We start from the raw sequence: 22,839 nt of genomic DNA, 5'->3' as shown, positions 1-22,839 counted from the left end.
TGCTTTTGCATTTCCTGATAGAGAAATATGGAAAGATTTGGACATAGTGAATGGATAGAGCCATCATCTTTGGAAAGTATTTGCGAAATACACCCATGGAGGTTATCTGTGGTACACTAAAAACCTATCTTCTGTTTCCTGCCGTGCCCAAACTGGTAGTGATTAAATATCCCACTGAAAAGTTTGAGAAAGAACTTGATACTTCCTTGATCACTATAGTCCAGATTTCTTCTGTGATATAAATTTGGGCCACCTACTTGAAATCTCCGTGGTTCTCTCTCCAGCCCCCAGTGCATAGATAGACTTGGGGAAAAGATGGAGATAACATAGTGATTATTGGATGAAATATAAAGTAAGAAAACTGTCATGTCCGGAGCTTCGCACTGTGTAAGCTGAAGGTGGCCTTCTCAGAGTCTTGTCTAATTGTTACTAACTATGTGGCCTTAACAGTACAGTGCCCTGTTAAGTACTGCTAGGAGTCAGTCATTTACCTGAAGGATGTTGGGATAGGAAAATAAAAGATTGAGAGCCACTTCTTTAGCAGTTCATATGAAGAAACATTAAGAATAGGGGAAAGTGTTTATAAGAGTACTTTTTAAGTTTAAGATGCATACATTTCATTGGTAAAGCCTTGTTCCTCTCTTGGAAGCTTACATACTTTGCATTTTTTGTGTCACATATATTGGCTTGATCAATTTATTTAAAATATATGAAACACACAGGCATTCAAAGAAAACCAGTATTACAATGAACTGGCAGCCACACCGTCCAGTAGACCCTAGATGTCTAGTTCAGCAAAGCAGTTTTCCTATTAAATGATGTACTGTGGCATGCTCTCAGATCCCGGGACACAGAGGTGTCACCTCCAAAGAATGACCGTTGAGTTCCAGCTCAGATTTTTCTCTCCAAACCAGTTATGGAAAACCATGTAGTTGTCAGAACTCTCTCCATGACAAGAATTAATATATTAACTGGATTATAGCACCATTTGACAAATTGCTTACTAAATACATCAAAATTGATTGGACATTCTGTATTTGAATTGACAAATGGCTGCATTAGGAGAACGAGGGAAATCCATTAATTATAGCCGCCCTCAACCATGGGAAATATAATCATATAAATATAGATTTTGTTAAAACAAAAATCTCCACTTTATGGTAGCATTGCTTATGTGTTTACCTACACCTCTTTGTTGTTAACAGAAGGGCTGCTCTTGGCCACTGCCCTTTACATAATCATAAAAAAATAATAATTTCTGCTCTGTTATATGTTTCAGGCCCTCCTGACTGCATAATAGTTTTTAGTTCTTATTCCAGAAAAGTAGAAAATACCAGGGAAACTCAGCCTTTCTGCTTGGTTCTCAGCTGCACCCCTGTCTGTCCATCTTGCCCTTGGAGTCTCATTTAAGTCAGAAGCTTTACTTTTTGCTTTGATGGTGTATAAGCTTTTATCATCACTCAATTTCTTCTTTTTCTCATGGTCTTTCTTTCTGAAGGTAACCAACCGAATGACCAAGGCAGAAGGGAGGTGGGTGAATGCCGTGGATTGTCTCTCTCCAGTTTGAGTCTGTTCTCCTTATTGTTGACATATGACAGGAGGCTTTCTGCCATGTGATTTTGTGGAAGTTGGTGGAGAGACGAGAAACACTGGAATGCCTTTATACCATTAGTTTCTTGCCTTTTCTACTATGCTTTCTTTGTATTTTATGACCACATGAAGAGCATCAGAACCTCCCTTACATGGTGTCAAGTCTGGGTCAGAGCTGAGATTTTTTTTTTTTTTTTTTTTTTTTTTGCCGTACGCAGGCCTCTCACTGCTGTGGCCTCTCCTGTTGCAGAGCACAGGCTCTGGACGCTCAGGCTCAGTGGCCATGGCTCACGGGCCTAGCCGCTCCGTGGCATGTGGGATCTTCCCGAACCGGGGCATAAACCCGTGTCCCCTGCATCGGCAGGCGGACTCTCAACCACTACGCCACCAGGGAAGCTCCAGAGCTGAGATTTTTAAGAATATTTTGCGTTTACTGTTTTTTTCTTCTCTTGGGCACTCTGCTGCCTTCCAAGGCTGTTCCTAGGTACCAGTGGTCCTCCCATGGTTATGTCACTTATACTTTAAGTATAAAACCAAACCAATATTTTCTAAAATGAAATCTTCTAATTCCTCAGGGGTATTATAGAGAATGTAAAGTGTGGTTCAAAGTACTTTCTTTTCTGTTACTACATGTAAGGCTTCCTTGAATGTCTGTAACTTCTTTGTGTTGGGACTTCTGTTCACAGTCATTTTTTCCCATTATTCCATAGCTTTATATGGTATCTCTGATCAGTATACATAGATGTTTATTAAGATGAGAAAAATGATTATATTAAGACATGAAATAAAGGAATCATGGAGACTAAATCGGTGATATAGTTTATATTTGGGGATAAATAACTCTCAGATGTTTCACATGAAAATTTTAATTTAAAATAATGAACTTACCAGGTAGAGACATCATGAATTGAAACAGTTTATACTTCAGGTTAAGAACATGGTCTTTGGAGTTTGCAGTTCTAAATTCCATTTCTGCTATTTGCTGGCTGGGTGACATTGGGCAGATAACCTCTCTGGGCTTCAGTTTACCTGCCATTAAAATGGGAATAATACTTACCTTACAAGATTGTGTTAGATTAAATGAGGTAATTCATCCAAAAAGCTTTACACATTATCTTGGATAGAATAAAAACTTAGCAAAGATTAGCTTTTGTTTGTAGGTCGTGTTAACAGAAATAGTATTCTTGTTCTCCTTTGAGGTCTTTCTTGCCTCTATCCCTTCCAAGAGCTTTATGACTGAGATACTGTTAGTCGGCACAGCTTTGTTGTTAACAAACAACAGTGAAGAGAAAACATTTGTGGTAAATCCTGTCTCTTCTGTTTTTAAGTGGTCATCTGGACAAGTATGGCTCTAACCTGAGCATTTTCAAACCTATAGAAAGAAATTTTTCTTAGCAATTTTAATTTATTGATGCAAATGAAAATTTCTCTTAGACCTATTTGTTTTGAGCATCTTCAATACCTTAGTAATTTATAGGAATTGGGATTTTTCTTGGTGTCCACTGCATTCTGAAAGGCTTTACTCTGGATAATTGCCTTAAAACTCTGAAACTTTTACATAAAAGGTAAGATTCTCAACCCCCAGACTTCTGAAATGCCAGAAGGGCATTTGATTTTCTGAGTTTGTCATTAGAATCATTGTTCACTATTCCAGTGAGCCTTTTGTTTTTTACTCCATATTTTTTGAAGTTTATAGTGAACATGTGTTCATATAATATTATTTAGGTGATTTTTTTTTTTAAAGGCAATGAGAGAGGGAGGGAGGGGAAAAGGAAGAAAGAAAAAGAATGAAAGGAGAGGGGACTTCCCTGGTGGCGCAGTGGTTAAGAATCTGCTTGCCAATGCAGGGGACACGGGTTTGAGCCCTGGTCCGGGGAGATCCCACATGCAGTGGAGCAAATAAGCCTGTGCGCCACAACTAAGCCTGCGCTCTAGAGCCTGCGCGCTACGACTGCTGAGCCTGCGAGCCACAGCTACTGAGCCCATGTGCCACAACTACTGAAGCCTGCATGCGTAGAGCCCGTGCTCCACAACAAGAGAAGCCACTGCAATGAGAAGCCCGTGCACCACAACGAAGAGTAGCCCCCGCTCGCCGCAACTAGGGAAAACCCGCGCACAGCAACGAAGACCCAACGCAACCAAAAAAAAAAATCTTTAAAAAAAAAGAAAGAGGGAAAGAAGGGGAGACGGAAGGACAGACTATATTGCAATTTGTTATAGAGCATAGAAATTAAATGTTATACTAAGGCTAAAGGTATTAACATGGATGATCCTCACACGTATGGTGCTGTGGGAAAACAACACAGTCCTGAATACTTCATAGATCTCCTAGTCTTGCCAAGAAAAGAATCAAGATGGCTCTGTGTCCAACTGTGGGTCAAGAAATGTTTGCTGTTTTTTTCATTCATGCAACAGACTTTAAAAAATTTTTTTATTATGGAAATGTTGAAACATTCACAGAAGTACAGTGAATAGTATAATGAGTCTGCCTATTACTCAGCTTGAAGAATTAACAACATTCTGCCACTCTTGTTTCTTACGTTCTCTTAAAATCTTTTTTTTTTTAACGTATGGTGGATAAAAGTATTGTGAGAAAGCCACCCACTCTTGTGTCTTTTTACCTATTAATACTTTAGTATGTATCTAATGACAAGGACTTAATAATAAGGAGATACCTCTTTCTAGTAGTTGTACATTGTGCAGCAGTAGAGGGAAGAGCAAGCCTTGGAAAATGTTCTCCTGCATTTGGAAAGAGAGAAAAACATACGGTGGTTGTAAGGCAGTATTCTCCATCTCATTCTTTTTGCAGTCCTCTTGGCTCTATGATTTTTCTGATTTATTTAGAGGTAAAAATCTTAAACATTTAATTTCTCTATTTTATGGAACATATCAAGGATCCTTAATGATTGTTTGGAAAGATTTTAAATTATGTTCTTAAGTATAGGTTGAAAATGTTGATGTCTTCCACAACTAAAAGCTTTTAACTCTCCATGCCAAGAGAACTTTGCCTCTTTTGCTTAGGCAAGAGAAAATCTGTACTTAATTCTTCCTGCTGTATAATGATCTGGCCTTATCTGGTATGCAACTAGATAATAAATAAGGGAAGCATGGAAGAAGCTGCATTAACTCTTTGCAAAAAATGATCTTTGCCGTTTTTACATTTCCAAACGACTCCCTCCCCTTTATATTCGTTTTGTAAGACCTTGTTGTGGAGGCTGGACTGAGTACATTAGACTCTTTGCCCTTCAACTGTGCCATTGTAGGTTAGATCGGGAACAATACGTTTGCAATAACTGGCCTATTGCCTACTTGTACAGATTGGTACATTGATGACTGAATGTGGTTTAATGATCCAAAACAGTGATTTTTTACCTTTAAGACATCAATTTGCAATACTTTCTGCCTAACCTCTACTCATCTCAATCTCATAGAGGATATTATATTTTAGAGTGTTCCTTGAATTTAGAGAATTGATTATTCCTGAAAGAGCTGCCTCTAACGTACAGGGTTAGCTGTGAGAATACAGTTGCCACTATTGAAAGATTACAGCTCATAATTCTACAGAGAATTAGCACCAAAGAGCTTCTAGCTTCCAGCAAACAGTCATTTCCCTCAACAGAAACATACACTACCATGTGTACTTGAGCAGTTGCTAAAAGCTGGTCCTATATTTGATATGTGTGTGTAAATACAGAGATAATGATAAACAGATACATGTAGAGTGAGTGTGAGAAAGAGTGTATATAAGCACTTCTACTTCCCTTTTTAGAGAAAACGCCACAAAACCCAAGAAAACGGGGGAAATGTATGACTCGATATGCTATAAGCTCAACTTTTGTTTCATGCATTGGTTTCCATCATTTATTGTTACACATTTTATTTCTTTGTTTTCCTTTCTTCTTGGATTGACTTCGCTAACCATATTAACTGTAGTGTGCTTATTCCACAACTTTATAATTATAAATTTTTAAATAGGTACATGGTATACACAATTTAAAAGGTACCAAGAAATATTTAGTGGAAACTGAGTCACCCCTGTCCCCAGCCATGTTCATTTCCTCCCGTGAGGTAACAGTTATGTAAAGGTGAGCTTTGATAAGAATGGTTTTGTTGTTATTTAGACTTATTTTTCTGGATAGATTATCTAACCCTTGGTAAGACAAAGTTGTTATCTCTAAGCTGCAAGCAAGGTATTATACAGACGTAGTATGATCCTTTAAAATAGTCAGGGCGGACTCACTTTTCTAGTTATCCTGCTACTGGTTTAATGTATATATAATATAGTTGTACTATGAATTGAGTTGCCATAATACACATTAAATTGTGTACATCTTTCCAGGTGACTTTAATTGTTTTGAAGGGACTGTCGCAGCCTATTAAGTTGGGACAGTTCGAAATTTTCAGGGGAGTAGCTGATCTTGCTGACAGCCTGAAGCCATTGTGTTTTATTCTTTCTGTTCATTTTATGATATTTAGAGTTACACTGAGGAGCAAAACTAAATTGTGACCCCTTCCGGTCTATCCCCAGGTACAACTTGTCCAGATACGAAATGGCAAATGACCGTTATGGTAGGAAGAATAACAAATGAAAGCTCCTTAGTTTATGTCTTCTGTGGGAATATTATATGATGCTTTAGGGGTAGGGCAAGGGAGACAGAGCACGGTAGGGAGGAGATGCACCTAGGGTTGTCAGTTATCCAGTGAAATCTATTATCTCATAAACAATGAGGGTATGTCATTTTTCTAATTATATATTGCTTGTGACTGTTCTTCTGGGAATGTGGAATGAAAGGAAAGTGAAACCAGAGATGTACAATGACTGACTGTTAGAAAACTTTAATAATTAATTAGAGAACATCTATGGTACCGCAGGGTCAGGGTGCAAGGAAGATCATTGATCCGTTTAATATATAACATAGGTAAAGCCTGTTCCCTTTTATGTATTGTAACACTTCAGTTGTTGTTGCACGGATACAGGAGATGGCTCCTAATAAACAGATCAGCCAGTAATATATCGTGCTATTGCTTGATTACTCTGTGTGTGAAATCCAGTGAATTCCTTTACATTTAAATGGAAACATTTATAAATTACAGAGAAAACTTACAGAGTTCAGCAGAGGTAAGAGTCACTCCCTCAATAAATATAAGTAGGTACCTTTATCTTAAGGTAGTTAGGTGTGGTATTTTTGACCTGAGAGCCTTCTCCCTTTTTAAAAAATTATTTTTAAAAAGACCAGGGTTTAATTTTTGTCAGTTTGATAGTATGAAAGCATAACTTCTTAAATTTTGCAAATCTCTGATTACTACTATTTATGTGTGTTTGTCGGCTGTTGTATTTCCTCTTTTGTGAATTGCTTGTTCGTTAGGAAATGCCTTAGACTATTTTGCTTTCGGATTATTTCTATTTGAGCCTTTCTTCTTAAAAGGCAAATTTTATTTTCTGTACTAAGAAACTACATTCCCAAGCAGAATTTCTTCCTAAGATCCTGAGTGCTTTCTGATCAGAAACAGAGTTTGGTAAAGAACCCTCTCTTACTGTATGGCTGCTATATAAATGCTGTTTTTAATAAGTACCAAAAATATATTGAAGTTTGTCCTTGGATGAGAGTTTATCACTGTTGGCCTTTGGGTGAACTTTGAGCCTGAGCTGTTTCATTCAAGGCAGCATGATGTCATTTAACTCACAAATTTCTCTGTTGCTAGAAAAAGGAATGTTGTTCCCCTAAATAACTTAAAGGACTGAATAATGCTGGCACAACATTATTCACCTCTCAGGTCTCCACTAAAGACTTCAGCATGGTAAGGGTTTTATTGTTCACAGAGGATTGGTGGGGATATGGTATGGAGTAGGAGAAAACAAAAGCTGTGTCTGGTCCTGAATCTGAAGAATATTTTATTCTACCGCCCACTCTGCTGTCGGTATGACCCAGCTCTCACTCACTTCTCCCAATAAAAACCTTTGGATCCATTTTTGTTTCTTCATATTAAAAGACTCTCTACGTTTCTTTCTAGAGCTGTTTATTCAGCATATGAACATATTTTAGGTTTTGCAATAGAAGCTAAAGCAGAGAGCTACATCTCACATAAAAAATGAGATACTGTTTGGATCAACATTTGCCCCCTTATTTGAGAAGTAGATTTCCCTGATTCCAGTACTACCAAGATTCATTTCAGGGAGTAGAGCAGCTTTTTAGCATCTCCTAAAGTTGGGAGCATGGAGTTCGCTCCAGGAGAGCCTGTGCTTGACTAGCAGCTGTGTCCTCTGAAGCTAAGAGAATTTATTACTGGGAGTTCAAGAGATGCAGGGAAGACTAGAACAAGAACATAACAGAACCAAATAGATTTTCCCTTCATTGGGTTCATAAATAAGCACTGCTCATTGTTCAGCATTATGCTTTGTGTCAGTTTATATAAAAAGGATGCTTATAACATGTATGTGGTTAGTCTTTTAACTTTCATATGCATTGTCAACTCTTTTCTTTCATTGTTTTAAGGACAGATGGTGCTGGGAGCAAATAATTATTCCTTTTATTCTTTCATCTTAATGGAATATCTAGATCCTGTGTGCCCTGTTATAAACTCCATAGTTAGGAGATCTGATTTTTTCTGGAGTATCTAAACCATGCCCAATACACTGAGAAAAGTAATTACCTGCTCTAATATAAAGTGTATTCAATATATTAATGGTAAAAATGTATCTCTCTCTTTCAACTAGAAGGTTAGATTTGTTGTGGATGAACGTAGGCTATTGAGATCTAGCTGTTACTTTCTGGGGATTTTCGAAAGAATCTGATTCCCTGGAATTGAGGGTACACTGTTATTACTTCGGGTAAAACACCCTGAAATGTCGAGAGTTTTACATTTCTCCAGGACTAGTAATAACTCATTCTTGGAACCTTGATTCAAACCTACATATCCTAACCTTCAAATATTCCATTAACTAGTGTTAAAAAGGAGATTTCTGGGCTTCCCTGGTGACGCAGTGGTTGAGAGTCTGCCTGCCGATGCAGGGGACATGGGTTCGTGCCCCGGTCCGGGAGGATCCCACATGCCGCGGAGTGGCTGGGCCCGTTAGCCATGGCCGTTGAACCTGCGTGTCCGGAGCCTGTGCTCCACAATGGGAGAGGCCACAACAGTGAGAGGCCCACATACCACAAATAAAATTTTTTAAAAAAGGAGATTTCAGCGTGTCACTTTAGATATCTGTTAATACAATGTTTATAACTCTATTTAATTACTATATTTTATGTGGGTAATTTGTAAAAATTCTATACTCATTGATCCTCTTCCTGACTACTTATGGATTTGAGATGTTATATTATGAATTGACATTTTCCATTTTCAAATTGAGAATTTTGTTACGTGGGATTCAGACGTAGGGGTATTATCAGAGGACCATTTAATCTTTTTGCTCATAATTTTACTTAGGTTGTTCTACTGACTTGGAAGTTTTTTGGGAGTTTTGATTAACAGGACTAATTTGCAAAGGTCAGTGCTGAAGCAGATTTGTTTTGTTTGCTTTGTACATAAACACATATAAAATATATAAATATATTCATAGGAATACACACATACCCACACACACACTCATATATCACTGTAAGACAGCAAAATACACTTAGTGATTTTTTTCTTAGCTTTTATTTACTCACTAGAAGCATGATCTGCTTTCCTGAGAACACAATATAAACAAAGTCTACCTCACAGTTACCTCATAACTATCTGCTCATCCTGCCCTTGGTTGTTGATCTATACTTATCAAATGCCTGTGTGTGCAGGCAGTACTTTTGAAGTTGTATTCTCTAAAGAAAATTGACAGTGTTTCCTTTTTAGTTAGATGGATAGGCTTGTTTTAAATTACTGTACTAAAGGTAGGGATAGAACATGGCAGAGATTTTTATTTCAAAATTCCATATCCTTTTCCTAACCCAAGATTATTAACTATCTAAACCAGTTGGTAAAAGTAAAAGATACTAACCATTTTTCTTTAGATAGAAGGTAGGTATATTGGTCCATTAAACTCAGGCTTGCAATATATGTAACTTTTTTTTAATAAATAAACTCTCTTAAGTCCTCTTTTGTGCCTCCATCCTAACAAGTACAGAAAAATTAATCTCATCAACTATAACCTTTTTTTAAATAATAGCTGGTATTTATTTGGTCACGTGACATGCGGGATCTTAGGTCCCTGACCAGGGATCATTTTATCTTTATTTTCACCACTGAGATGTCCCAGTTCCCTGCCCGATCATTGGCTATTGGTTCATATAGATCTCTGCAACATCCGTCCTTGTTTCAAAGCCTTTTCAAAGTCTGACAGTTCCCTGGACCTTGTCCATATTACTCTTGGACACATAGTAAATAGTCATCATCCCATCCATAGGGGACTTAGAGAGGTTGTCACAGGCTCAGCTGTGCAGACCCACTATGTGCACAGCTTCTCTACTGTTGCACATGTGGAATCTCCTGCTACTTCCTTGAACTCTACCCAAGAATGAATATAAAGGACTTCCCTGGGGGCGCAGTGGTTGAGGGTCCGCCTGCCAATGCGGGGCACACGGGTTCGTGCCCCGGTCCGGGAGGATCCCACATGCCGCGGAGCGGCTGGGCCCGTGAGCCATGGCCGCTGAGCCTGCGCGTCTGGAGCCTGTGCTCCGCAACAGGAGAGGCCACAACAGTGAGAGGCCCACGTACCGCAAAAAAAAAAAAATAATAATAATCCAATGGGACTTCCCTGGTGGCGCAGCGGTTAAGAATCCACCTGCCAATGCAGGGGACACGGGTTCAAGCCCTGGCCCAGGAAGATCTCACATGCTGCAGAGCAACTAAGCCCGTGCGCCACACTGCTGAGCCTGGGCTCTAGAGCCGTGAGCCACAGCTACTGAAGCCCGTGCGCCTAGAGCCCGTGCTCTGCAATAACAGAAGCCACCGCAATGAGAAGCCCACGCACCACAACAAAGAGTAGCATCGGCAGGCGGACTCTCCACCACTGCGACACCAGGGAAGCCCTGGATTATTTTTAAGTTTATCCCCCCTCCCACCCCACCCCTTGCCTTTTTCTTTTTTTTGGCTGTGCCTTGCAGCTTTCAGGGTCTTAGCTACCCCACCAGGGATTGAACCCAGGCCCTCGGCAGTGAAAGCATGGAGTCCTAACCACTGGACCTCCAGGGAATTCCCAGGTTTATCCCATTTTGATGATGGATGAATAAGTGTTCTACCATTCTGGTATCATTACTTATTCCAGAATGCAAAACTCCATTTATTCACGTAATACTTATGGAATGCTTATTCTGCAACAGGTAGTAGCCTAGGCTCAGCATATGTAGAGTACATTGTAAACTCCTGGAAAAAATTCACATTAGGTACTAATGTACTATACAAGGGTATAATTTCTCACTTCTTCTTAAGTTTTTCCAATATCTTTCTGTCTACCCTAGCTTTATTTTTTTTAAAAAAAGAAAGCCGTAAACCATCTGCTGATCCCTGCCCCGTTTGCCTTCCTGATTCTTCTTCCACTCCCAACTTGCCTCATCACACCCAACCACACTGGCCTCCTGACATTACCGAAACATTTCCTTTATGTTCCCACTTCAAAATGTTTGTAATTGATATTCTCTCTGTAACACTTTCCCCTCAGATATCTGCATGGCCTATTCATACCTCACCTCTTTAAAATCTTCTCTCACCTCAACTGCGTTCCAAAGTGTGTCCTGACCTCTAGATATTTGTCCATAGTTGCCTTCTTGACTAGTATTTAGGGAGTGGGGTTTTGAGGCATACTCTTGCTCTGTTCTGTATTAAGAATTTAATATCAAATTTATTTATTAAAAAGAATACAAATGGTTAGGGAATAACTCAGCCTTTGTAAACATAAATTTACTTATCATCTTTGCAATATACACCAAAATTATTAAGGATGCTTAAATATTAATTGATTATTATGGTATTCTTTTCTTCATGATATTCAAAATCCTAAGGAATTAGGTGTTATGCTTTGGTGATAACTTGTGTTTTGTGCCAGATGCCAGCATGCCTCTCAGCTGTAGAACTATGAATCTGAAGAACTGATAGCTAATAGTTTTAACCACTGCAAATCTTGTATTTTAATACTATTTATCTCCCTCTGATGAGTAATTGACTGGTATCATTTCTCCTCTCCCAGATAGTTAAGATAAGGTTTTTGTGAGTACGTCTTCTTTAAAATCTTGTCCTGTGTTCTGCTCTGTCTACTTCACTAATATCTGTTTCACTGAGATTTAGTTCTTCAAAATACCTTGTTCTGGCAAGAGTGCTGTGAGATTAGCATTCTCAGTCACTGCTCATGGAAGTGTAACTCTTTCTGAGAATATGCATTAAGAAATTTAGACATGTTCATATCCTTTGATTTCATTTTTAGGAATGTAGCCTAAGGAAAATGCACATACTGAAGTATATACCTATCTCTGGGTGGTAGAAATTCTGAGATTATTTTCTTTTTCTCATTCTTTTCTGTTTCTTCTAGGTTTCTTTAATACTCACCAACTTTCCATCCTCTTCTGTCCTCTTCCTTTTCTTTTCTCTATTTCCCCTCAGTACTTTATTGCTTTATTTCTCTTAGTATTAAAATGTATACAGAGGGAGAGAATATATGGGGAATCTCTGTCTTCTCATCCATTTTGTTTTGAACCTAAAATTGTCCTTAAAAATGAAGTCTATTTTATAATAAAAATAAGCAAATAAATAGTATGGGATTTTAGGGACTTCCCTGGGTGGCACAGTGGTTGGGAGTCCGCCTGCCAGTGCAGGGGACATGGGTTTGAGCCCTGGTCTGGGAAGATCCCACATGCCGCGGAGCTGCGGGGCCAGTGTGCCACAGGTACTGAGCCTGCGCTCTGGAGCCCAGGAGCCACAACTACTGAGCCCTAGTGCCGCAGCTACTGAAGCCTGCGCGCCCTAGAGCCCGTGCTCCGCAACAAGAGAGGCCACCGCAATAAGAAGCCCGCACACCGTGGCGAGGAGTGGTCCCTGAAAGCCACAGCTAGAGTGAGCCTGCACTCAGCAACAAAGACCCCAGTGCAGCCAAAAATAAATAAATTAAATTAAATTTAAAAAAATAGTATGGGACTTTAAGTTTCTGTTGGGATGGTATTTGGTTCATTAGGAACTCAATAAATGTTTGCTGAATCATTTTATTGCTTTGACTAAGCAAAGGTTCTTCTTTTTATGAGAAAGCAACCTCTTTGTGTTTTAAAGCCTATATCCTACCACCTAAGAATCAGGGAAACTACTGAAGTATCCAGAAAAAATGAAACATTTCTTTGGATAAATGCAATGTTTTAGGAACTAAAAGTGTTTTAAAATTAAAAATATTTTAATGCCTTCCCTTTATATGAACTATTAAATAAACTCTTAAAGAATCTTATTTGATATTTGTTTTAAAAACCCCTTCCTGAATTATAGGAACTGCATTAAATTAATTTCATTGTTAGATGGAGAGGACTGAAGTGTCCTAAAGGCTAGGAATTATATTGGTGCATGGGCAATCGAATTGTCACTATTCCTTAATGTACTTGTGCTGTTAAGATGCAATTAGTTGTGTATTTCTTTAACAGTGATATATGTAATGACTAAATTCCTGCAGATGTTTTTTAAAGTGTACTCTTATTTGGAGATTTTTCTTATTCCTCAGAAACTCAGTCTTTCTTGTTCGTTAATTATTTGAATTGTGCATTGAATGTCTTATTTTAGCTTATAAATTACCACAGTATTCAGGATGGTTATGCCCACATTCATTTTTTTCACTGAATGGATTAAAGTTGTTTAAATACATTTTCTTTCTCCTGCAGTGGTTCCCCCTGGAAGTCCTGGGCCTATTACTCGGCATGGGTCCTATGACAGTTTAGCTTCTGACCATAGTGGACAGGAAGATGAAGAGTGGCTGTCTCAGGTAAGACTCTGAAACACTGGGTCTATTAAAGTGACAGAAAACAGAGATCCATTAGCTCTTTTTTTCTTGAATTTTAAAAATTATTTTCCTTAGAGGAAAATGGGCAGAATTGGGATTTTTTTAGGTTCCCCAAGAAATAATCAATTGTCTTTCCATATTAAGAATTTCTCATAAATACTGCTGCAGGGATACATATATTTTATACACACACATATACATATGTATATATGTGTGTACATTAGCGTTCACACAGAGAGCATAAAATATGCTATCTTTCAAACAATCCATTCATATCCCCCAGGACCTTGGATTTCAGATGGACTGTTTGGATTAAAATAAGAATGGGCCTTGTTAAAACAGTGAAGCCTTTCAACAGTCTTTGGGCTTTTTTTTTGTGGAGGCAACAATTTCTGAAGATTGGGCCCATACTTTGATTAGGAAAGTTAGGCATTCTAATCTACACAAGTGCCCGCCTGGCTTTCCTTTCCTAAGCTCCTGTAATGCCGCTTCTAGCGGTCTCAAAACCAGTCCTGTAACAGCTTCGACTGACCCTTCCTCTCCGTGCTAGGTGAAGCTGTCTTCATCTCAAGGGCTTTGAAATAAAAGATACTCAGGCAGATTTCAAAATGATGAGATTACAAGTGACTTCATTACAAATGCTGTTATGTCTGTCTCAAGTCTGACATCATTTGGTGAAGTTAATGACTGGTCTCAGATTACCAATCCAGCGGCTTTTCATCAGACAGGTGCCTCAGTGGAGGCCGGGTGCAGTTTCATTGCTTTCTCAGGGAAGGGAGCCCGAAAAACTAAAGGGAATCTGGGAACTGGAGAATCAAATTGTTTCTAGGTGACATACATTTCATCACACCAAAAATACTCCCAGGAAGATCCTTGAAGGATCTTGATGCATATGAAGATACATCATTTCTTGAGGATACCAGGATAAATTTAAAAAAAAAAAAAGAATGCTGGCAAAGAAACCACTGTCCTTCACTTCCACTTTTCAATTAGAAAAAGGGGTAATGTGTGCTGTCAGTGTGAAAGTATCTACAATATGTTTGTACTGCATACAACAGGAGAGTGAGCAGGAACATCTGGCCATTGCCTCAGTGAAATTGCACAGGCATCTGTTTACCTCTCGGCTCTGTGACACTGATGGTTTTGAGCTTAAAATACACAGAATGCTTTATCTGTGGCCTCATTTACATTGCTGAATACAACTTCTTGAATGAGAAATCACTGTCCTAAATCTGAGTAGTTTTCTCCCTGTGTTTAGTGGGAATGTGAATATTGTTCCAAGACCGTGATGCTTTTGCCCTTTAGGACTTACAAACACAGAGCTGCACTCCGTGAACCTTTTCAGTTACATTTTGTTAAGAATTAATCACTGCAATCAGAGAAATGTGATTAAATATAAAAGAACTCAGGGCAAAACTAAGGCACATGGCAAGTCAGTTCCATAAAGTATGTATACAGACGTGGATGTAGCAATTACAAGACATTGAGAAATAGTGTTTTACCAAAGGTTTGCATACTTAGTCTCTTATTCAAGTCGCTCATTTGTAAAATCACATGTTTATTTTTAGGTTTTACCCTGTGTCTTACTCTCTGCATTGTCTAGTATTGGCAACATTCCATACCCCCTCCTTAGAGCATGAAATTCATAAAGCATTCTGTTATTACTGTTTTGCAGCATTTAAAATACCTATGTGAATGTTCATGGTAGTTGAGAAAACAATCTAATTAAGAAATGGTATTTTGAAGACAAATCTAGTTTGAGGGAAAATATATAGTCCTCTCTTACATTAAAAATGAAATTTGGAGGATTTTGAGGGCAGTAAATATTATAGTGTTTAATTGTGGAAAGAAACTGGCTTTGGGTATTAAATTATTTCAGACCTTTTCTTTTCCTTGGATAGTTCAAGAACAACTTCACATTTGTCATGAGCTTGGTCCTCAATGAAGGAATTACTTTTAATCTGTGGATTGATAGGTGTAGTATTCACTGCATGCCCACAAAGTGGTAAGTACTGTCTAGAATGAGTGAAAAACGTAGTCCCTAGGGAGCCAGTGCTCGGTATATGAGGCAGGCAACTGATCCTTTTATTCTCATGTGATTTTTGTGTTATATATGTGGGGTGCATATGTGTGTGTGTGTGTGTGTGTATTTGTGTTTACATATACACACATATATTTACACATACACAAAACGAGTTTCTGGTATTGATATATTTTGGTGAGAACCTGTAGAGGGATGTAGTGAATGTCTCTATAGGTTGCTATTGTCATCACCTTTTTAAAAAATATATATTTATTTATTTATTATTATTATTTTTTGGCTGTGCCTAGTCTTAGTTGCAGCACACGGGATCTTTTGTTACGGTGTGCAGGCTCCAGAGCACATGGGCTCTGTAGTTGCAGCACACAGGCTCTCCAGTTGCGGCATGTGGGCTTAGTTGCCCTGCAGCATGTGGGATCTTAGTTCCCCGACCAGGGATTGAACCAGTGTCTCCTGCATTGCAAGACAGATTCTTAACCACTGGACCATCAGGGAAGTCCCTGTCATCACCTTTTGATTGTAGATGCCCTGTCCCTCTTCCACTTGGTTAAGATGGGCTTCTTGGAGAATGTGAGTGTTCAGAGCTGAGACTGGGGTGAGGGGGTGGATCATGAAAGGCTCTCAAAGGGAGAGCCTAATACATTTCAATCATGATTCCTAATCTGTTCCAGGTAGAAATTGTAACGCACACCGGACCCCACAGACGTCTGTGGATGGGTCCACAGTTCCAGTTCAAAACCATCCATCCCTCAGGCCAAACCACAGTCATATCATCCAGTTCATCTGTGTTGCAGTCTCATGGTCCAAGTGATACTCCACAGCCCCTTTCGGATTTTGATACAGATGATCTTGATCTCAACAGTCTCAGGTAAGAAATAAGAACTAGATAGTGATTTGAACACATTAATATGTTCATTTGTCATTAACATCTTAGATAATATTTGCATTTCCCCTTTTGACGCTGTATCACGTTGCAGAATACATGCAGTGTAACTTGTGGTTCATCATTATCACTGGGGATCTTATGTGAGATCTTATCACATCCAATAAATATTTGTGTTCTGGATTGTACTTCCCTAAATCTAATATTCAGTGTACTTTTTAAAGCCGTCTTATTTTATGATGCCTCTCTCATATTTCTAATATCTATCTCTTTATCTGTCTTGCTATATTTTCATCATATATATTCTCGATTCTTACTTGTAAGAATCACAGTAGTTTACAGAGTATGCTTTTTATTATTAGCATTTTTTTAATGTAATTGAGAACTTTTTGACTTTTGTGCTCTTCTGTTTGCTTAGCAGTTTAATTTGTTACACCAAGACTTGACACATTAGGACACAACAGACAGTGAAGGGCTCAGTCTAATGCAATATAATCTCCCTTTCTTTGTGTTCTTTTAAAAAAGAATTCTACAGTGTATTTTTATTTGAATCTAAAATAGCCCTCTGACCTTTTTCTTGCATCTCTTTTTTAGAAATTGTGGAAAAATGTGTCCCAATCCTATGTTGGAAATATGTTTTTATTCTACTTCTTTGTCAACATTAATAACAAATCTTTATAACAATGCAAAAGCTGTTGCAGAGGTGGATTAGGCCTAGATATTTCTTCTTTAAGAATAACTCATATAATGAAGCATGTCTCCTGTAATACCTTTCTAAGTATTTTAGTTTTGTGTTGTTTTTTTTTTTTATTGCGGTACGTGGGCCTCTCACTGTTGTGGCCTCTCTCGTTGCGGAGCACAGGCTCCGGATGCGCAGGCGCAGCGGCCATGGCTCACAGGCCCAGCCGCTCCGTGGCATGTGGGATCTTCCCGGACTGGGGCACGAACCCGTGTCCCCTGCATCGGCAGGCGGACTCTCAACCACTGCTCCACCAGGGAAGCCCACTATTTTAGGTTTTTTTTTAGTATTCTTTGTATTTTATTTCTTCCATACATTTTTGGTTTTTTTGGTTCAGTATATTTTCTTCAGCTTTCTAGAAGTGGCACTTCTCCCTAAGATGTGAGGCAATAGTGACAGGTACTAATTATAAAATATGATCCAGTTTCAGAAAGTCAAGTAGAGTCAGTCCTCAGCTTAGTGAATAAGTGCATATTCAAATGTTTTTATAGGTTATTTTGTTACTTAAATGTTAATAAAATAGACCCATAAAACTATGTTTATTCTCTTTACTAAAGTATTCACAAGATTCTCCCCCCACCTTTTTTTCTTTCTGTTGATTGTCACCCGCTACTCTGATAAGACCCTGTCCCTTTTCTTTGGAGGACATCCTCAGCTCCTGTATACACAGCTCTGTTCCTTTGGGTTTTTTGTTTGTTTCTTTCTTTGTTTTTAAAGGTTTTTTTTTTGATGTGGACCATTTTTAAAGTCTTTATTGAATTTATTACAATATTGCTTCTGTTTTCTGTTTTGGTTTTTTGGCCACAAGACACGTGGGATCTTAGCTCCCCGACCAGGAGTCGAACACGCACCCCCTGCACTGGAAGGTGAAGTCCTAACCACTGGACTGCCAGGGAAGTCCCCTGTTCCTTTGTTTTTGACCTCCCCTAGCTTTCTTACCCCTTATTTCAGATACAGTTCTTCATTTAAAAGCTCTCTAACTTGCTTTTTCAGACAGAGCTTTATTCCTGAAATCCTTCCAGAAATTTCCTCAGGGACTTTTCTTTTTCTTATACTAAAGAGCTCCCGGTATTTAAATTGTTTCTGTCCTATTTGTTGGGAACATATAAATATTAGAAACCGGGCTTCCCTGGTGGCACAGTGGTTGAGAGTCCGCCTGCCAATGCAGGGGACACGGGTTCGTGCCGCGGTCTGGGAAGATCCCACATGCCGCGGAGCGGCTGGGCCCATGAGCCATGGCCGCTGAGCCTGCGCGTCCAGAGCCTGTGCTCCGCAACGGGAGAGGCCACAACAGTGAGAGGCCCACGTACAGCAAAAAAAAAAAATAATAATAAATAAATAAATATTAGAAACCTTTATGTTAGTTCCAGGTTTATATATTTTTTTTTTTTTTTTTGGTGAGGTATGCGGGCCTCTCACTGTTGTGGCCTCACCCGTTGCGGAGCACAGGCTCCGGACGCGCAGGCTCAGCGGCCATGGCTCACGGGCCCAGCCGCTCCACGGCATGTGGGATCTTCCCAGACCGGGGCACAAACCCGTGTCCCCTGCATCGGCAGGCGGACTCTCAACCACTGCGCCACAAGGGAAGCCCTATAATTTTTTTTTTATTTCACTTGTAGTTTATATTTAAACATTTAAGCATATAGGCCCTTGGTTATGACCTTAACCCCATTAGAACACAGTTTGGGTGGAAAATTCAGATTTACCTCACATCATTTCAATTATGTGTCCTGTTTAGTACCATTTCCTGCCCAGCATCCAGTTAGAAATCCCACTCTTTATATTCTCCTCACTCCTGTCCACTATCACTTTATCCCAGCTCCTCACCTCTGGTTCTACATTTCTTTAGGCTTATGCACAATGGCAGTATGTCTGTTGACTTTACCTTCTTCTTTATTTATTTATTTTATTTTTATTAATTTATTTTTGGCTGCGTTGGGTCTTCCTTGCTGCGCACGGGCTTTCCCTAGTTGTGGTGAGCGGGGGCTACACTTCGTTGTGGTGGCTTCTCTTGTTGCCGAGCGTGGGCTTTAGGCACACGGGCTTCAGTAGTTGTGGCACGTGGGCTCAGTAGTTGTGGCTCGTGGGCTCTAGAGCGCAGGCTCAGTAGTTGTGGCACATGGGCTTAGTTGCTCCGCGGCATGTGGGATCTTCCCGGGCCAGGGCTCGAACCCGTGTCCCCTGCACTGGCAGGCGGATTCTTAACAACTGCGCCACCAGGGAAGCGGCCCCGTACCTTCTCCTTTAAATTGTGAAGACTTGTTTAGATTTTTTGGCTCAACTGACCCTTTACACCTGGTACCTTGTCCTATACCTCATATTGCTAAGGATTACTTGATGCTGTGGTATTCTGCCTCCCTGTATCCTAACCAAAATGGCAACAGTCAGGTGTATTGGTGGCTGTCATATCTATAACAGGCATGGCTGTTAGGCATGGCTAACTTCATACCAGTTCCTTATTTGGAATAGGGATTTAACTCGTTAAAAAGGTCAATGAAATATTTATTAATAGACCTAAGAAATAGATAATGTAAAAGAAAGTGAAATATAAAACCTAGTTTTCCATTCAAGATTAGCTCCTAAGAAATCAGTTTCATTTTATCATTTTATTTTTTCATCTAGTTAATTAATACATCCATCAACTGATGTATTTTATATATGTATGTTGTGAATTTTTTTTTATATATGTATGTTGTGAATTTTCTGTGTGTGAGAACATTTAACTTCTACTCTTTTAGCAAACTTCAATTATATAATATAGTTTTATTAACCGTAGTCACCGTGTGATACATTAGATCTTCACACCTTAATCATATTATTTTAATTGATATATAATTCACATAACATAAAATTCACTGTACAATTCAGTGGCTTTATTACAGTCTAATTCTAGGACATTTCCATCACCCCCACCAGTTTTTTTTTGGTCTTTTTAAAATTATTATTATGGAAAAATTTCAAGCATATATAAAAATATGTAAAGTTAAAGAGAATAATAGAATTAACCCCTGTGTATCCGTTGCCCAGCTTCAACACATCAGTTCTTGGCCAATCTTCTTTCATCTATAGCCCAGTCCATACCCCACCCACAACTCTGGATGATTCAGAAACTCCAGTGCTATAAAGTGGATTAATAATAGGAAAATTATTAGGCCACATAAATTATTTAGATCGGGAAGGAGCTTTGATTTGCATGCACTGGGCATGTCTAACAGGCTAGCTTCTTGTTTCTTATAAGACCCAGAAAACATCTCTTCTAGAAGCTTCAAATAAACTCTTCCTCTCTTCTCACTGGCCCTCATTTGCTTCGGCCTGCGCATCCCTGAGCTAATTAATCTCACCATGAGATGATGGGATTACCATGACTGGGACTTGGGAAAATGACCTGGGGCAGAAGGCATACTGGTTAGGGCACCATTATCGTCCACTACAGCAGTGATCATCAACATTTCCAACTTCCAGGACTAGATCAAATGCATCATTTTTCATCCCCCCCGCCCCATTTCTTTCTTTCATACAACAAATGCATATACATTCGAGCTGTGCTTTCAATAAGGACTCTTTTGGGACTTCCCTGGTGGCGCAGTGGTTAAGAATCCGCCTGTCAATTCCCACATGCCACAGAGCAACCAAGCCCATGTGCCACAACTACTGAGCCCGCGCTCTAGAGCCCGTGAGCCACAACTACTGAGCCCGTGAGCCACAAGTACTGAGCCCATGTGCTACAACTACTGAAGCCCGTGCGCCTAGAGCCCGTGCTCCGCAACAAGAGAAGCCACCACAATGAGAAGCCCGCGCACCGCAACGAAGAGGAGCCCCCACTCTCTGCAACTAGAAAAAGCCCCCGCACAGCAGCGAAGACCCAGTGCAGCCAAAAATAAATAAATAAATTTATTTAAAAAACATACAAAAATACCTCTTCACAAAGATTAACTCAGTGGATCACAGATCTAAATGTAAAAAGCAAAATTTAAAAAAAAAAAGGACTCTTTTTCTGTAGTCCATAATTGGTATGTCAGGCTTCTATAATCTGTCCCATGGTGCTTATCGATTCTTATCTTCCACCAGTATCCACTATAAACCCTATGCTTAAGCCTAATCATGCTCCTCAAGATGCCCTCCATTTATCATGCTTGGTCACAATTCCAAGGGTTCACTTGTTCCAGTTCTATGTTTAAAGGGCACTTCTTGCCCCTTTGCATATATACACATCCTAAGACTGTATATAGGTCCAATTTCTTTTTTTTTTTTTTTACATCTTTATTGGAGTATAATTGCTTTACAATGGTGTGTTAGTTTCTGCTTTATAACAAAGTGAATCAGTTATACATATACATATGTTCCCATATCTCTTCCCCCTTGTGTCTCCCTCCCCCCCACCCTCCCTATCCCACCCCTCCAGGCCAATTTCTGTTATAGCGCCATAAGATCATCTCAATCTGCTATGGACTGTACATTCCTCCCCCCATTTCTTCATTCTGAGCTTTCATTACCTATTTCATTCATTTTCACACTCCAGTTTTCTTTTGCATCAGTCCTGAAAGTCCATATGCTATACTATATATCTGCACACAGACTTTGTATTTCGTGTTTTGTTTCTGCTTGTTCCTAGAATAATACTGACACATGATTAATATTCAGCAAATACTTACTGAATGAACGAATCGCCAAAAATGCATGCTTATATTGTTATAACAAGTCTTTAGTCCTTTAAGTTGCCTGGGCCTCTCAAGTCTTTTAGCCATACAGAAATTTTTGTGTGAACAGTATTAATCTAATACAACCGGAAATAGACTCTTGGCATTTATAGATTTGCCATTCCCAAGCAACTTGAAATTGTATGTAGTAAATTGCAATTTTGCTGAGACTCTAATTGATTCTTCAATGCTAATTGATGATTTTATGGAGGTAACTCAGTTAGATAGTAGTAATCCTAGCTAACCCCCTGGCAGCCAGATCCCAGCACAGCTTTGTTATCCTATGCTTGTTGTCATATATAAAGTAACTTTCATTAAGGATTTTAAGGGAGTGACTCAAAATTTGTATCTATTAATGCTATCTTTTAAGGAAGGCATGGTTCTATTCATGAATTTGAAGATTCTCAAAACTTTTCATCTCCTTTGCAAATGCCAAAGTTTTCAGTATAATGTGTTTTGTGTCCTCTCCCATGCTGCTTAATTTATCCCTTTAAATTAATTTCAGTTTTTCAGTCCCTTGCTTAAAACCTATTGAAAACATACAAAGAGAAGAAGAGGTCTAGAGTGTAGAGAATGCTGTGCTTTAGCCTTCTGTGAGAATAAGGGACTGCAGCTCCCCTGTTTGCCTTGTTTTAGAATGAATGGTTCTTTAATGGATTGGGCTATTCCAGCGTTCCTGATTTAAGATCTGTTGTAGCCAGCGACAGTTTTGATGCCAGTAACATATGTGAATTAAATTAAATTGCATTGCAGGATCCAGCCAGTCCGCTCTGACCCAGTCAGCATGCCAGGGTCATCCCGTCCAGTGTCTGATCGAAGGGGAATTTCCACCGTGATTGATGCTGCCTCAGGTAGAAAACTACCTCCAAAGTGTTTACTGGGTATTTCTGTGCATTTTTAATTTCTTTTCTCGCACAATGTAGCGAGTATATATTTTTTGCCATC

At 39.2% G+C, this 22,839-nt stretch overlaps 1 protein-coding gene across 6 annotated transcripts in view; it reads left to right on the top strand.

Moving 5' to 3' along the window:
* The window catches only part of BCAS3 (BCAS3 microtubule associated cell migration factor), a 570,722-nt gene that overhangs the window by 266,948 nt on the left and 280,935 nt on the right, over nucleotides 1–22,839 (top strand). For all 6 annotated transcript variants that reach the window (XM_060135888.1, XM_060135885.1, XM_060135887.1 and 3 more), the window contains 3 exons: nucleotides 13,416–13,516; nucleotides 16,247–16,443; nucleotides 22,648–22,745. In XM_060135888.1, coding sequence (XP_059991871.1) covers nucleotides 13,416–13,516; nucleotides 16,247–16,443; nucleotides 22,648–22,745 — 396 coding nt within the window. The remainder of the gene's footprint in view (nucleotides 1–13,415; nucleotides 13,517–16,246; nucleotides 16,444–22,647; nucleotides 22,746–22,839) is intronic.

The sequence above is a fragment of the Lagenorhynchus albirostris genome, chromosome 20, assembly GCF_949774975.1.
Source record: "Lagenorhynchus albirostris chromosome 20, mLagAlb1.1, whole genome shotgun sequence".
NCBI lineage: Eukaryota > Metazoa > Chordata > Mammalia > Artiodactyla > Delphinidae > Lagenorhynchus > Lagenorhynchus albirostris.
Note: the sequence above shows the minus strand (reverse complement) of the source record. Positions and strands in the feature narration are given on the sequence as shown.